The sequence below is a fragment of the Harpia harpyja genome, chromosome 4 (genome assembly GCF_026419915.1).
Source record: "Harpia harpyja isolate bHarHar1 chromosome 4, bHarHar1 primary haplotype, whole genome shotgun sequence".
NCBI lineage: Eukaryota > Metazoa > Chordata > Aves > Accipitriformes > Accipitridae > Harpia > Harpia harpyja.
Genome location: NC_068943.1, coordinates 40389757 through 40407021, shown reverse-complemented (window position 1 = coordinate 40407021; position 17265 = coordinate 40389757). Strand labels below are relative to the sequence as shown.

At 43.1% G+C, this 17265-nt stretch overlaps 1 protein-coding gene across 3 annotated transcripts in view; it reads right to left on the bottom strand.

Annotated features, from left to right (window-relative positions):
- The window catches only part of FLI1 (Fli-1 proto-oncogene, ETS transcription factor), an 89328-nt gene extending 79034 nt beyond the window's left edge, over nucleotides 1–10294 (bottom strand). The window contains exons 1-2 of one of the 3 annotated variants that reach the window (XM_052786342.1): nucleotides 9915–10294; nucleotides 7788–7896 (exon numbers count right to left, since the gene is read on the bottom strand). In XM_052786342.1, the coding sequence (XP_052642302.1) occupies nucleotides 7788–7853 (66 nt within the window). In that variant the 5' untranslated portion in view covers nucleotides 7854–7896; nucleotides 9915–10294. The remainder of the gene's footprint in view (nucleotides 1–7787; nucleotides 7897–9914) is intronic. The other 2 variants (XM_052786343.1, XM_052786345.1) reach the window with 2 other exon arrangements.
- Between the last annotated feature and the right edge of the window lie 6971 nt (nucleotides 10295–17265).

The window sequence follows — 17265 nt, the reverse complement described above, 5'->3', positions numbered from 1 at the left end:
TCAGTTACTCCTCAATTATTATTTCTTTTTTTTTTTTCACTCCCCTTATGAATGAAACGAAATTCTCGACCCAAGTTTTTAATTAGTTCAATATTGATCTCAAGCACTTGGCATGTCCCCACCTCCTCTCTTCGTCCTTTTATAAGGATTACAACGTTGGATTACAACGACCGCAGCCTCACACAGAGAAGGTGAAAACGCCGGGTTTTGGCGTGGTCCTATTGAAATTAATAAGGAGATGCTGGGGGGAGTTTGGCCCAGGACTATTTCACGTCCAGTATCAAAGGAGTTAACCCCTCGGTGTAGTTCAATGCCGGTCCTTCGCGGGACTACATAACCTCAAAGATATGGATTTTCTGTCTGTAATTCAGGCGGGATTAGCGGTCATCGCTTCATAATTAAAACCGTCTAGTTATTCTGCAGGAATAAACATAACGAAAACCTTCCCGGGCCTCAGCTGCAGGTTAGAAATATTACTTTCGGAGGATGGGAAAGGGGTTTGGCTTATATCACCCTCTCTTACCCGAACAACATCAGCTGAGCTCTCCTTAACCCCCAGCCTGGGACTGTGGTTTTGAACTAGCGCGGTAAATAGGGGAGGGGAGCCCCAGAAACCAGCAGCCACGCCTTGACTTTGTCGCTAGAAAGTGGCTTGTTTCCCACTAACTACCCGCTAACTGTGACAAAGTGTCCTCTTTTTTTAAACTATCTTTTTGTATCTATATACACACACAGCTTGCGCTAGGTATATTGTGTGTGTATATATTTATATATATATAAAACCTCCTATATATTCTATCGTCTATAAACGTATTTACAATATTTACCATCATTCTTTGCCCGGAGCTGTATTAGCAGAATGCCAGCGTCTATTCTGCTCCGGTCTTTACTAGAGGGAAAATCTCCACCAACTTCAGTGAATGTTTAAAATTTCCGGGTCTGAGTCTCCTCTGGCACCGACTCCGTTGCAGAATGAAAAACGCAACGTGTTTTGTTTATTTTCTAAACCCACATTCTTACAAGCAAAAAGCCCACACTACAGCCCTGGGATTTGATCCCCAGAAACGAATCCCAATTCTAAACTAAACTAATTGGGCAAACCTCTGCTTTTCAGCTACAGCAATAAAAAGGAATCAGTAGAGTTTTCCAGCCCCACAACTGAAGGATCGGGTCCCTCCTACCTCTTGGTCTACAGGAACAGCCCATGGGATTTGGGAACTTGAAGCCGGAAAGTTATTCACTGCTAATCGGTACTAAGTAAAACATAATGTCTTAAAAGTGGTGTGGAGAAGATGCAGTAGCTTTGAAGCTGCATCGCAATTAGGCGAAGAGTGGGGTAAGCAGTGTCCTGGCTAGTTTTATTTGAGCTCCATGTCCCAATAAACCAGCCCCCGCCCTCCCTTCCTCCCCCACCCCGCAATTATTGAAAAGCTAAGGCACAAAAAACCAAAAATACTGAAGGCCAAAAAAACAGACTGCAGTGCACTAGCTCCAAACGTCTGGCCCCTCGCTTGAGGCCATAATTAATTTGAGATTTATTTTTATTGGAGAACCCAGTCTCGTCTGACCTTAGCCAAACAAGACTTCAGCGAGACCCTTGATGCGCTTGAATGGAACAGAATATTTCTCTCTAACTTCTCTTCAGGCGTCCGTGCCTGCTTTGAATTTGTTCCTCAGACTTCATATATTTGGAGATTTGCAGGAAAGATTTAAAGCATTTTTCCCCCTTAGCATTCACTTTCTTTTTCTTCCCTTTTTCTCCCCTCTCCCTCCACACCCGCTCTCTTTCTAAACACAGGGCTGGGAGAGCATAGGAAAGGCTGGAATACAAAATTCCCTGGATCCAGCGTATTGGTGGGGGGGCGTTTTTGCTGTAAATTGTGAAAGAACGGAGCCATTAGAAGGTCGCAGAGTTGGGGAAGGAAGGGGGGTTGGTTGCTTGAATGCTGCTGTCTAAAGGCGGGAGTCACTGTAAAAGCGTGTCCCTTGTGCCCGAGAGCCTGGTTTCTTTTAGAAAGCTCCAACGTGCTACATTTCCACGAGAGGAACAACGTTTCTCTCACCTTCTCGACCTAAGTTCAAACCGTGTCTTGAAGGTAAAGAGGGGAAGAAACAATGCCAGCCCTTCCCCACGCAGCGCTGGGGTTGAGCACGGGAAAAAAGTCAGGCGGGCTTCGCTGGACACCGGGAAGTGGAAAGGGATTTTTCTATTTAAAATAGAGAGGTAAGTGCAAATAAGAACTAAATCCTTAAGCACCGAGTTGTCATGAGGCATTAATCAACGACTTGTTAAAGTCTAACAACTTAGCAGCGTTTCTGCCTCAAGAAATGAGCTTGGGGGAAAAAAAAATAAGAAGAAAAAAGGAGAACGATTCGGTATGTATGTAGATTAATCATCACGAAGTGTGAGAATGACGTAACAGTTCACAGCAGCTTCTGCCCACTTTACACCTGCCGACAAAGCTACTGCAATTCCCACCTTCTCTGGAGGTGTCTGGTCCCGTCTTCCCCAACCCAGGTGGGAGGAACTGAAATTCTGAGCGACGCCAGGAATTGCAAAAAAAAAATTAAAAAAAAAAAAGCAGAAACGGATAATGCGCAAGAAGATGCTCCCAGCAGGAGCAACTCTACCTGAACTGGGGAAAAACCAGTCCACGAAGGCTTTGATTTTCCCTTTTCTGCCAGGCTAAGGCTCTCTAGCTGTTCTTAAGAGCATGAGGCAGGTTTCTGTCTGTTCCACACAGCCGCATTTCCAGCATCCCTGCATCTCTGAGCACCTGTGGGACGGATGACCCGTGCACAGGTCCCTCGGCAGCTTCTTCCCCTCGGCTGATTCATGAGGCACCATGTCTGCTGCGAGATTTCTGTTGCAAAAACCCCCAAGAAATAACGGGATATTCTTTCCTTGCAACCTGTCCCCGAGCAGCCTCTGGCTGCTACTGCTCAGCGGGAAAGATAACATCAAGGTTTGTCAGTAGCCTTCGTAGTGCCCGCTCCAAAGAAAATCTCACTGTTTTGTCCTTCAAAAAATATAAAATATTTTAAAAATCCCCTCTCTCTTTAGGGCTTCTGTAAACTTTCCAGGCAGAGTGAAGGCAAGAACAAACCAAATATTGTTTCCAGCCACCCAGACTATTTTGCCTCCGTGAATATGCTTCTTTGTACGGTCCCACAAACGTTATGGCTGCATGAAATCCATTTTTTTTTTTTTTAAAGCGAGAAGTCCCGCCCTTGCACGGTGGTTCCTTCCCGGAGGAAAGTCCATCTTCGTGCCCTTTCAAAGGTCTGGGCTGGAGACAATTTTCCGCACAAGCTCGCAAAGGGGAGCACGCAAGTTTCTTTGTGGCCGGTCCCCAAAACCCCCCAGGGGGTCGGAGTGGGGGGCGAGCACGCTGCCTCCCCCAAGCCCACCGAGTTTCCGGGTGTCCAGCGCGTTACCCGAGCTGTTTCTGGGGAACTGCCTTAATTATTCCCCCCCTCGGGAGACTGTTTTAAATATCATCCCCAGGCGTGGCAGAGGAAAGGAGGGGAAAAGCAGGGGTGATGCCAGGATACCCGCTCCCGTGTGATGGGGAGAATCGCTGCCCTCTCCTTTGACTTCTCCTGCGAAGGCCAAGGGACTTTTCCCAGCCGGTCCTGCCTCAAGCTGGCAGGGCTTGTACCTGGAAAAGGGGCTCCAGAAGAAGGGAAGTTCATCCCGGCCCCGGGATGCTCGGCAGAGCCCCGAGAGCTTCAGGCGCTGCCTTGGGGAGGGAAGGGCAGGAGCTGTGTTTACGGGCTGGGGAACCGAAAGCAGAAGCAATGACTTTCTCTGTGCGAGGAGGGGAGTGATAGAAGAGGAGATAAGCGTTTGGATGTTGCCGAAGGGCAGGAGAAAAGCGCGGGTGAATAACACACCCCCAAAATTATTCTTGTACCGCCTGCCTTTACACACATTTTAAACCACAAACTGGCAGTGCAGAAGGGGAGCAAAGACTCCTGTGGCCCGGAATAGTTTGTGGCAATGGTAATAATTAAAAATTCAGTACTCAGAGGTCATGTTGCTTTGCTTATAGCCCTAATTCTTTCCATATCCCTACAGTCAGGATTCCAGTGCTGTCTTTTAAATTTAATTTCCCAATTATATTACACGTTTCATTCTCTAAAGTCAAATACTCATGTTTAGATGAGATTAGCACCCTCTGATATACTGTAAATGATTAAGTACTTGCAGATCAGCAAGTCCCCTAACAGTATAAGGAATAGAAATACTTTATCAGTTATGTGGAATAAACCAGTAAGGATCAAAATGATTTTTTATATTTGAGTTTTCCTACCCCTCTATCATGTTAAGGCCCATACAAAAAGTGTGTATGAGAGAAGATTGGGTAGTCCTGTCATGAGGTTATATAGGATCTTTTAACAGTGCTTTAGATACAGATCCATAGGTCCTATGTGGTTGTGATGTAAATCAAGATTACAACACTGAGAAGCTGAACTTCGCCAGTATGACTCAACATAAACCACCCTTGTTAACACAAGCCATTTTAAAAATGAAATCCTCCTCTTCCTCCTCCAGTCCCACCCCTCTCTTGCATTTTGAAAGCCATGACAAGAAAAACAGTGTGGCCTGAAGGTGGTCCTAGGCTATTTTGTACCCCAGGGGTATGACAGTGAATTTGTTGCTCCTGGGAGCTCCTGTGGAACAGCCTGCTAGCAACCCCCTCTCGGTCACCACAGATAGAGATGAGGCATTTTTCTGTACAAGGCACAGAATAAATATAAAGTTTATATACGTGGTGCCTCTGTTGAAGAGGATTTATAGAAGACATTGATCCTAATTTTGCTTTTTCTGCTGTGTAATGGGGGTAGTGTACATATCATCAACTGAGATCCCACAAAAGTAATAAATAAAATACTTCTCCCTCCCACAAGACAAGCAAATATGTTTTTCTGGAGAAGGAATGACATGAAAATAAAATAATAATAATAATAATTTAAAAAAAGACCTGGGAAGAGAGAGGAATTGGAACTCAACCTCCTGCTTTTCAAACTTCTTGCTCACCACAACTTGGGAAGTCCTCGAAGATCAGTGTGGGGAAGCAGGAAAGAGAAGGCAGGTGCTGTCTAAACCTGAACAGCGCCTTGTTCTTGCACAGCACTTCCATCCACACTTTAAAGATGGAGAAATGGAGGAACAGAGAGTTGAAGTGTCTTGCTCAGGAACACCAAGCCCACTCTGTCAGGGCTTGGACCTGTACCCATGTTTCCTGACTATCTGCCTAGATCATTAGTCAGTCCCACCTCTTCTACAAATAAGCCAGTCATTGTCAGAATCTCTCTGTTGGCTCTGGACGCGTTCAAGACAGTAGAAGACATCACCAAATGCAGAGGGGCCAGAGACTGACCTATCCCATGTGTTTAAGGTTCTAATTCTCCTGAATTTAACCATGTTCCTACTTCTATGAACAGCCTCACTGGTCTGAATGAGCTACCCAGGTACCATTTTGCACCACTGGTACTGAGCTGCCCAACTTAAAACTTTTAAGGGTCAACGGGAAATGTTTCCTTTGTCTTCAGGAGACTTTGGGTCAGTCTTAAGAGACTTCTGTCAAAATCCTGTTGAGTTTTTTAAGGACAGGAACAAGTCATTTCCCCAATGACATTGGTGTGAATGAAGCTTCACAGACAAAATACCAAAGACAAGGTCCTTGCCCAAAATAATGGCAGCTGATGATGAAGGGTTGTAATAAAAGGCAGAGTTCAGCATCACACAGCTCACTTAACCCTCCACTGCTGAAACACTGGATATAAGTCCAGCCTGAGGAGTTCTTCCTGGTGGATAAAACACATGCTTATGTGAAGGGAACTTTGTCCAAGCACTTTGCCTGCAGGATTGTACTTAATGAGAAGGCTATCCCGACACAGTTGCAGACAGACTCACTCAATCCTGCTGGAATGCTAAATTATTTAGGCCTGGATCTTGGTTCCACTTAATTCAAAAGGAATTTTGCTACTAACTGGAGCGGTGGCTGGATCTAGCCTCACAACAAAAGGCAATGATACCATACTATAGGATGTCAAAGGGCCTTCATCTCTTCATTGTAAACAGAACACATCTCAGATCATTTCTCACATACAGGAACTCCAAAGAGAAATTAATGCTAAAGCTGGGCACAGACTGCATAATGTGTTTCTTTTCTTGAACTTTGAGTGAATTTGCTTTTGTGAGACTTGGATTTCATTTGTTTTCCACAGAGTTTCTATTCTTCCAGAATCTGGTCCAAAGCTATAAGAATTTAATAAGCAAAATTAAATCACCAACATTCCCTGAAACGCTGAGCTAGGAGTGTGATTTTGGGGGATATCAACTGAATATGGAATCTTGACTATTCCTGGTTGGATTTGCTCTAGAAACCTGGTCCAGAGAACTGCACAAGTTCACCCAATCAGGGAATACAAGTAATGCCACATGACCTGGGAGTCATCCCACCAACCTTGCATTTCAAATACTAATACTCCTAACAAACTGCCTGCAAAATGAGCCATAGCTTAGGGATTATATACAGAAATCATTCAGTGAATGATTTCCAATAATGTGTATGTACATGAAAGTCACAATTGGCACATGGATCATTGACTAAGGTGGTGGGGGGGAGGAGACTAAATTCCTGTAATAAATTATTCATTACAAATTATCCACCCAGCTCTAGTTAACACCCTTCTGTGTTTCTTCAGCCTGGGAGAGAAGAGGCTTGTGTTTTAGATTTTCCCTAAGTGCTGTTGCATGCAGGGTTTGCCTTAAACGTGTAACCCAGATGTCCCAGGCTTGGTTTATTTACATTCTTGGGAACTGTTGTGGAAAAAAACCTATATAATGTCAAATATAATATAGTACTCAATTGAGTTATAAAGGGACAAGGCTGTGCCAACCCTTCTTTGGTATTTGGTTTAATCTTATGAAGAAGAAAGAGGCAGAAGTGGCCCATCAAAATACATTCCAAGATCCATATTTTTTGCTTAAAAAGAAGATATACAAACAACTATTTAGAGTACAAGATCTAGCAGTATCTGGCATTAGCCATTATCAGTAAAACTAACTGAAGTCTGTTTGCCTACTAAATTGTATGGAAGCATTGCTCAAGGAAAACCATAAGTAACACTGTGAAAGAAATCCCAGTGTTATGTAGCATTTCCTGGTGTGACAAATCCATTTCTGGTAACTGAAAGAGATGTTTTGGTTTAGCTCATTAAATATTTTTTCCCCTCTAAATCCATTTTGAAATGTACCTTTCAAAAAACATAACTTCACATATCATCTTGCATATTGAATTCAGTAGCTGGCACAGCAGAGAAGTAGGGGGATATTAAATGAAATTCAGCTCTGGTTCAAGACTAAATGGTATCTAGGAAATCAGAAAATTGGAAGCCAATTTAAGAAAACCACTATGATATAACATTGGTAGCACACCACCACTATCATATTGGTTTCAGAGCAACAAACCACTACTATAATGTAATTCAGGACACCCTCATTATAATACTAGTTATAGTATAACCCATCAAACCAAGCATCAATGCATTATAAAAGAAAAGACCACTTTAACACATTGTTGGTCCCTGATGATACAACTTTTGACTCAATGCTGCATATTTCCAGAATGATAACTCTGATACTTGAGACTCTAACCCCTCTCCTACCAAAGGTAGAGGGATTTTTTTCTGCTAAATTCAGTGAGAATGGGAATGAGATTTTCAACTAATACAAGTGATTGCGAATTTTGGAGGATTGTAATTTTTGACATTACCTGTTTAAAGATGCTGTCATGTCTTACCTTGACGTAAGACGAAGTGTCTGGTACAGTCTGAAACATCCTTACTTGTTTAATAGATATATCTAAAGGTCCTAAAATTGACCTGAAATTTAAAAAAAAAAAAAAATCAGGTCATATATAGTATGTGGAAAAGTAAAGAAACAAAGCATTGCTTGAAAAGTAAGATTAGTAATAACATTTAAAGAGAAGTGATCAAGCATTTAAGTGTACCGTTTAAAGGACACAGAAAAACGTCCACCACAGTAACTAAAAGTCAAGTAATAGAGAGGACTTCATAAAGCAGGGTTTTATTTCTATGCTTTAACAACAGTTTGGTTTTGCTTTTGGATTCCTCCCCTCTCCTCAGGAAAAGAGCCTTCTTCACTTTTGACCAGAGCAGAGGGAAATGTTTGACATTTGATTAACTGAATTTCTTAGCCAACAATTAAAAGCCAGCTGAAATACTCATGTTTTCATGTCGAGACTAGTTAACCCTATTGACTTGTATCCAAGGGTTTCACTTGGCTAAATGAAGGGCAGTTGCCTTTCGTGACTCATTGAAACCATTCCGAGCCATTAACCTGCCGGCCTCTATTGATTTAAAGAACCTTTCTCACCAATAATAATTAAACAATAAATTAAAAAAAAAATATAGCGAACGGAAGCATCATTCCAAATAGCAATTAAAAAAACCCCAGGGTTGTCAATCTCAGCCCTTCTATTTGGGATAGTGCCGTTACTCAGTCAAACATAGCGGTGCTTTATCTCAGGCTTGCATCAACGCAGTACATCTGTTTTTCTGTACTTCTAAGACTTAATGATCTCCTGATGAACAGGTTTTTTTGCCCCCCCCCCCCCCCAAGTCATCACTACGGAGATGCAGAGATTAACAACGATAGTGAAAAATGTAATGGTGTGTGGGAAAATAAATCTGCAGTCACTAAACTATCCGACAACTGTTTTTTCCTACCCGCTCCTCTCAGGATTTTTAGTCCCCTTGGAAAGCACCAGAAAGCGATTAGCTTACTGTAATTAGTGCATCGTTAAGAAGCACGAGCCCTCCCCCTTAGTATGCAGCTCCGAAGTGCTGCTATTCTGACGGTCCCATTTTCGCGGGGTGGGAAGGGAAAAGTTAGAGATTTACCCAGAATTTACTATAGACAAATTCTACTACAGAATTAGAAAGAGGCATAAAGGAGAGCGCACGAGCGGTCAATACTCCTGGGTTTGGGGTTTTTTTTTTTGCAAGCTCTTCAGGAAAAGCTGTGGGGTCCTAACTTTGCAGCTAGTTCAGTTTGCCCGCATCTAATACAACCCAGACACCGCTGGTTAATCACGAAATAGCCTTCGTTTGATTAATGAAGAAACCCGCGCCGCGCTGGAGCTGCCTGTTCCCTCATCTCAGGAGCTGCCCCCCCCCGCCCCCCCCCCCCGCGGTGAGAGCCCGTCCTCGCCCCCAGCAATGCCAAAGAGCCAGGGAAACACCTCCGTGTCCCTAAAGCCAGCTTTGAAACATCTGCTGATTTAAAAAAAAAAAAAAGGAGAGAGAAAGCAAAAAAAAAAAAAAATCCCACAGCCCAACAACTCTGGAAAATAAAAGTTCGCTATCTGCACGTAACTCTCCCCCCCCCGCCTTTTATTGATTTTTAAAGCATTTATTACGCAGCCAGCTGGCACAGAAGGGCAACTGATTATAAAATCGACAATGTGTTTCTGATAAGTACAATTCTTTTTTCTGTCGTCCTCCCTCCTAACACATTCCAGTTTCTTTTGCTTCTGAACTTGCAACGGGGGGTGGGGGTAGACAGAGTTGAGGGACAAGGTAATTTTGCTTAGCCAGTAAATTTTCTAGGGTCAAGGATTCACATATCAGTTTCCCCTGCTCCCCTCTTTACCCCTGATTAGCTATCCCCCCACCCCCGATTACCTCCCTCTTATAATTACACATGTTCATATAAATAAATACATCTGCATATTTGGAGCCAGTCTTAAGAAGTCTGCTGTGGATTATTTATCAATCGTATTGCCCTGCCAGCATCAGCCGCAATATAAAAAGGCCTCTTAAATTACTTTTAGATTCGCCTCTTGCTTATTCTTATTACTATTATTTAAATGACTCACCTTTTATACCCTTTCCCCTCAACCAGTGGCAGACCAGTTTGTAAAGATCCAGGTTGAGACCAAAAATAAGACTCCCCACCAGTTCTGGATTACTACCCTGCCGCTGCAGTTTTGCAAAGAGGAGAGATTAAACTTGTTAGATCCAAAGCAGCGCTGAAGTTAAAATTCCCAGCCCATCCAGACAGGCTGCATCAACCAGGCATTTCCTCAGGGGGCTTCTGTAATGCTCGCAGCTCCAGGACGTGCTTTCCTTTCCCTCTCTTCTATGCCCTCTACTTTTCATTTGATTTCCGCTTTCCCCCTTATCAATATTTCAGCTGCTCCCTCAGATTAATCATGGCTATGTGGCATCTTCGCCCAATGAGCCTGCCTGGCGCTACTCGCCACTTTAAAGAACAACCAGGAAAAAAAAAAAAGAGAGAGAGAAAATTCACAACTTTCTTTAAAAAAATATTGCTGAGGAGTCAAGCCGAAAAGAGACGCTGAGTGGAGCTCAAGTGCTACTTTAAATCCCCCTTTTAAATAAGGAAGTTTCAAATATCCGTTTTTAAATCATCGTTCCTTACTTTGAGCTTTTTTCCCTGACTCTTACCTTGAAAATAGTTAACCCATTTCCCCCTGAAGCAGAACCGAAAATATGACAGACGACGCTGCAGATGCACATGGCTGGAAAAGAGAGATGAAATCGTCTCGAAACTATTCTCTCTATTGGATCAAGAATTCAGCCTTTCTCTCTGCAAGCTGAAACCTCCAGATCCTTTTAGCTATTTAATAATACCCTATCAAATAGTAACACATTTAGGGAGAGAAAGGAAACACATCTTCAGTTCAGGGATATATTTTTTCCCAAACGGGGTCACGTTTCTGGTGCGTATTGTCATCTCAGAAGGGTTCGCAGATAATATTTTGCACTAACCTGGGAAAGAAACTTCCAGGGATTTTAGGACGACATCAATTTTAAATGTAACCCTCAGAAGGGTTACCAAAACTATTGGAAAATGTCCTTCCACTCTCTATTCTCTTTCTCTCCTTCCCGGCTTTGCCCCAAATTCCAACATATTGAAACATTTTTCTCCTTAATAAGAGGAACATATAAAGTGAAGGGGTGAAAGGGCAACTTGGGAGCCGTGCCTAGAGCTCCGCACAGAATTTACTCTCTGGTAGACGAGGCGTTTAGCATTCCTCCCAATTTCCAAGGAAAACAGACTCAGACCTGTACCCAGTGACCAGGGACCTCGCCAGAGCCGCTTCTTAATATAGAAATTCTTCAGATTCTTTGTTATTATTATAATTGTTGTTGTTGTTTGTGTTAAGAGAAACAGTTTCCTAGGCAAGGTAAAGCGACGGGGATTTTAGGGAGAAGATAACTTCCGATGGAAGGAAAAATCAAAGCGACAGGAGGGACTTGCGACGTGCATAGGAGAGAAAGGGAATCGAAAAAAACCCTAAGAAGCCTTGTCATTTTTAAATGGCTTTTTAAAAAACCCGCGTGCATCGGGGTTAAAAATGCCGTTTGCAAGCCTTAATCTCATTATTCTGTGGGGATGTGAACAACTCTTTCTGCACACTCACAACCGAGCTAGCTAGCGACCGAATCGGATCACATTTCAAAGTCATTTTTCATTCTTTTCTCACGTTTCCACGTGTGAATTACACAAAACACGTAGCTGAAGAGGAACCCCGAGGGCTTACTATTGTGTTAACAAACCCCTCTTCCTCTTATTTGCATTGAGGGGCAGCTAACAGGCGTTCGCATCTCTTCCCCCCCGCGCATTTTCCCTGCGAGTTTCCTTTATTTTTTAAGCAAACGTGCTCAAAATCTCAGCCTAGCTCTGACAAGGACCACTGAGCACACGCACCTAATAAGCTGCAATGAAATAAACTTTAAAGGTTGGCGTTAACAAAAACTTAGGATGTAAAGCACTTACAAGTTCAGGGGAAATGCTTGCCCTGAATCTTGAGCTGGGTTTGCTAGCCCTTGTAATCAAACCCCACAGTCGAGTCAAGAAACCCATGTGGCTAGTTGCAGTCATCTTGGGAGCTTTACTAGCCCAAAAGAAAATTGCTGGCAAATTGGAAACAGCTGTAGCGTTGGAGACGAAAAAAAAAAATCACCCCCCCGCCCCCAACACACTCCCGAGCAGAGAAAGTTAGAGAACTTTTGTTTACACAAATAGCTCCAATGCAGACATGACATTTCAAGTTTTCATCAACAAACTGTAGGTGACTTGTATGTAAGCAACATTTCAACATTCATCACTGGCAGTGATTTTTTAAAGATGCCTATGAAATCTCTCCCTCTCGCACATAGGCGCTTCCAGCTCGCTCCCGTGGCAGCTGCTCTTGCCTGTGCCCATGCCCCCTTTAACAGGGTGCTAGGAACACAGTGACTTAAAACCCACAAAGAATTTTATCCAAGGGGGTGGGGGGGGAGCCTGACAAGTGCTCGATTCTCATAAGCCTGTCGGACAATTGCTAGAACAAATGAAACGGTGGAAAAGCTCGGAGTCCTGCAAAATGTGCTCTTTTCATGTTTTCTATTTATTAGATACGCTAAGAGAAAACAGACTCATATGAGTCCCAAATGTAGGCAGAGTATTAAAAGAGGCATGTGTATGCTCCAGCAATTACAGCTGAATTTGATTAAAAACGTCATGAGGACTGCAAAAGCAGGAGTTACCTGATACACTAACCCTGAGGTTGCTTTAGGATGAATTATAACACAATTCATTTTATTTTAATAGGTCACTATAAGATTAACTGTTTAAGGATGGAGCTGTGCTATAAATGTTTACATCAAACCAGAAATAAGCAAGCTTTACTTTCTGGTTGTTTAGAAATAATGTTTATTACATTTTAAAATTCCTCAACATGTTAATTAGAAATAAGGGGAAAGTATGTGAAGTCAAAAGGAGTTCCAGTGCTTGACATGTAACCACACACATACTTCTGTGCTTCAGTTTCTCTTTCCTAGGAGGAAAATGTGGTGATTTTTAACTGGCCATCATCATTTCCACATGCTACGGGAAAATAATGGCAACAACTTTTTTTCCCCCTGCTCCTCTCACAGTCTTGGTCCAAAATTTGAAGGCACTTTGTAGCCTGGGCCCATGGTCAAGAAGACCAGCCAAAGCCTGGGGTGATGACTCTGTCCGGCTAAGCCCAGTGAAATCAGCCACCACAACAGCCAAATCTGTGTGTTTGGGAGGGCCAAATCTTGAAGACCCATCTGTGACCGAGGGGCAAAATCTCACAGGCATGAAGGACTTCAACACACCTTGCCACTTTCTGTTCCCAAAGCAGGGACTCTATCTTTGAACTTGCTTTAGCTGGTACAAACGTATCTCACAGATAGGTCCGAGAGACTGAATAAAAATAGCCTCATAAATTTCCCCCTCAAGAAAGAAAGGGTGAAACAGAGAACTACCATGGAGAGAGATTCATCTGATTTTTCATCTGGTGTACTGCTGGGTAGTTTTTGGATGAGATAAGAAGCCCTCTGTGGCTGCAATTTTTTTTTTCCCTGTGCTATCTTTAAGCAACATCTAATACAATAGGTACTTGTGCACAGCTGGAACTCTAAGGAGCAGTTGAATTTAATTATCATTAGTCATAATAGTACCATATTTCTGAAATTAAAATATTAATTCTATAGGACATTCCTACCTGTTAAAATTTATTTTCATTTAGAATTGACAAGAAGGGCAAATTTAGAATTTTAGCATGAAAAGAAATTTCTGTAATGTTTACTTCAAGGAAAACTGAAGCGATCATCTCAAAAAGGTTTCATTCAGAGGAATAAGAAAGACCTATTTCAGTGAAGATAGCCTGTTTCATTTTCACTAGTCAATGTAACTAAAAGCACTTTGATAAATTCCACTGAAAATCAGCAAAACTGCTGCAAATGTTTTTGGGAAAAACATTTAAGCTTTGCTAAATCACTCTCTACCATGAAAAACACCTTTGAAATAGAATAAGTTTCACCCTGGTCTAATATTAACGATGAATGTCATTAGTATATTAAAATAAATAATCATAAATTATTGATAAAATCATTATCACAACAAAAGAAAAGCTTTAGTTACAGAGATAAAATGAGGGGATAGGAAAAAGGAATTGTCAGATTCCATATTATTCTTGAAAAAGGAATGTTAGGTGAAGGTTCATGTATGTCCCAGGAATTATAAATCCTGCTTAATGGGAACAAGAATCTTTCACTTTTGCTGAACTGTCTTGATTTGAGGACATGTTACTCTTTAGACTATTTATTTTGACTAGTGTTTATTGTGAAGTTAGAAAAAGTGTGGGTTTTGGTTTTGTTTTTAAAGACATGATCATTTACAAAACATTGGCGTTTCCACTCCCCTTTGTTTATAAACATTTGAGGAAATTATTTACTGTCCATAGGATGTCATGTAACTCTCCTGTTAAACCAGTTTTGGTTTGTGACTGTGTTTCTCAGTTCATGTGTTCCGTTTTTCCTTAGTTTTCTTACTAGACCTTAGAGAGATCCTCCTGCAGGGTAGGTTAGACAGAATATGAATGTTATAATGAAAGACGTTTCCTGACCCAAATATAGCTTAACAGACAAAAGGGCAGGAAGGAAAGTTTAAGGACGGGGTGGTAAGACCCCATGAAAGCATCTTGGTGGCAGAAGCAGGACAGAAATCATTGCAAACCACGCAAGCTCTGATCCTCCCGAGTGCTCCCCAGCAGTTTTTACATGGACCCTCTGCTCTCCCGGCACCTCACTGCTGTAGATGTGTCCCCGGTGATGCCTTTTTTTACCGGCATTTTTGCGTTCAGCCCTTTCAACGTTCGTTTGGTGACAAAACACCTGTCGGCCATGCCACCCCTTGCAGCTGCACCTGCAGAGGCTTACCTGAGCCTTGAGAAGAGAGGGGTCTGTGCTGCGGGGGACCCTGCAGCCCTTGGGGGGGCGAGGGGAGAGGGAATGGGGCTGTGAGGGGGGGATTTCTGCGGCCCTCTCCACGCCAGACAAAATGGTGGGATGTGTCATGAGGAGAATCCCGCCCTGTCAGTCTCAGCCGGTCAGGGGACAGTGCCCGCTGTGATTGGCTGTTCTCCCCCAGAGGGTGGGTCAAGGGCCACGGGCAGCCAATGGAAAGTGCGGGGCACCTCACACCTCTCCACAGGGGCAGTGAAATGGCCGTCGTGCCGTTCCCCTCAGCCGCCATGGTGGCCGTGGCACTCAGCACGTTCCTCCCCCAAATCCCTGTGCTCCCACCTCTGTCTTCCTCCCTCTTTTGCCCCCCTTTTTTTCAGAAGAGGGTCCCTCTTCCGCACCCTTTTTTGCCCTGTATGTCTACTGCGCCCCTGTAAATAAATAATACCAATGTTTATCATCCCAAATGAGACCCTACCACTCTCTTTCACTTTCACGCACCAGCATAAACACCTGCCTAGCTGACACTTACTAGAAAAATAGAAGAAAAAAGTAAAAGAAATTAAAAGCAAGCCTCTTCCTCTGGCAGGGTTTTGCCTCTTAAGAAAAGAGAAGTAGCGGTGACGCCAAGTTCACTGCAAGATTCACTGTTACTTTGCTTTTTCGTCAACGATTTTACATGAGGCACCTCTTCTAGGAGAAGAGAAGATCAAAACCTTTTTTTGAAATATGAAACTCAAGGACGCCCTTGTCTCCTGCACAGGTCTCCCTCCTTGTATAGTCCAGCTCCACAGCTTGATCCCTGTGCATCTGCTCACTCTGGGATTTCTTCTTTGCTTTTTTTAAGGAAAACCCTAAAGTCTTGCACCGTGCTGATGGGAATCTGCTGCTCACTTAGAGCCTCCCTGGCTATTTTTGGCTCTTGCTCCTGGAGTAGCTGCTGCTTGGGAGAGACCAGGCAGTCTGTGAAGACACATCTGGAGCTCTAAAGGGGCTCCATCTGCTCTGGTGTCCACAGAAAAACAAACAACCAAGCAAACACATCAATTATTTCTTTCCAGAGGTTAATTTCTTGAAAACATCTCACCTTGTATTTGAGCCTGTGTGGATGGTAAAGGAGGTGAGCAGGAGGGAAGAGAGCAAGAAGGAAGTCGGCTCCATCAAAAGGCAACATAAACAGCTGAATGCATGAAAAGGAAAAAAAAACCAAAACCAAAACCCCAACCCCGAGGTGGATTAAAGAAAAATAAATGGCTAAAACAGGAGCTTGATGCGATTCCAAGTGTTTTGACATGGAAGCATGTTTCCCATTCCACTTCTCTGCAGAGAAGGTTTCTCTTCGAATTAGATGAACCATAAAATAAAAAGGAAATTTAGAACAACACTGTAAAACGGTGTTTTACAGCCCTTTCCACAAAAGGCTTTCCCTTGAAGAGCTCTTATACCTTGGGCCTTGTCTACGCACTATCATCAGACAGCTCGCAGTATACCAGTCAAATTAAAGCATTTCAGTGCCCGCTCCTCCCGAGTAAGGCTGCAGCCTTTTCAGAATAAAGGTGCTTTATGTGAGAATAACTATTCCCATATGGAAAGGAGCGATGATTTGGGAAATCTCTCTGTTTAATATTATGAAGTGCTTGCTGTGAGCGTTTGCTGTATCATGAAATGGCTCAATGTCAGGGCATATCCCTGTTCGCTGACAGGGCCTCCGGGACATCCCTACCAGAACAGAGACAACAGAAAGTACTGAGTTCAATAGACATTATTTTGACCAGCTGTTTATGAGCCAAAGAAATTGTCTGGGACGAGAAGAAAGTAATGTTCCCTATGCAAAGAAAGGAGACAGGAGGAATGCAGATTTGCCTCAGACAACAAAAGTGTGGAGGGTATGAAACAAGGATTTGAAAGAGATTCACAGGGAAAGGTGTGTGGGTGAAAGAGGAATCTGTGTGAAGGGGAAGGGAAGGCTTGGTTTCTTTTTGTGCCAGTGACGGAGAGCACTTGAGGAATATGCTCAGAGGTGCCTGGACCAGGGACGCTGCCTGGTTAGCCTCTGGTGGTCTGAGCACACGAACCCTGGGACATTGGAGCTCACTACTGAAGCTGGATGTGTGCTAGGACTGTGACAACAAGGGGAGGAAAATTGAAGATGCTGGAGCAAGTTAACTACAGAATAGCTGCATCCAAATGAAAGGCTGTACCAGTACATGAGAAAAAACAGAAACGAACAAATAAATGAGAATATTGTTAACTCAGTTAGCTAAATCAGTACATAATCTGTGGTGGTCCAGGCTTCTGCAGCTGATGGCTGCTGGAAATCCAATATGACTGTGGTCTCCATAAGGCTCTCTTTCCACTCAGTAGCTAAGCTATGAAAGGTATGTAATAAATTACAGATTTTAAGGTAAAACCAGACTACGTCTCCTGAAGGACATGGATTGCGAA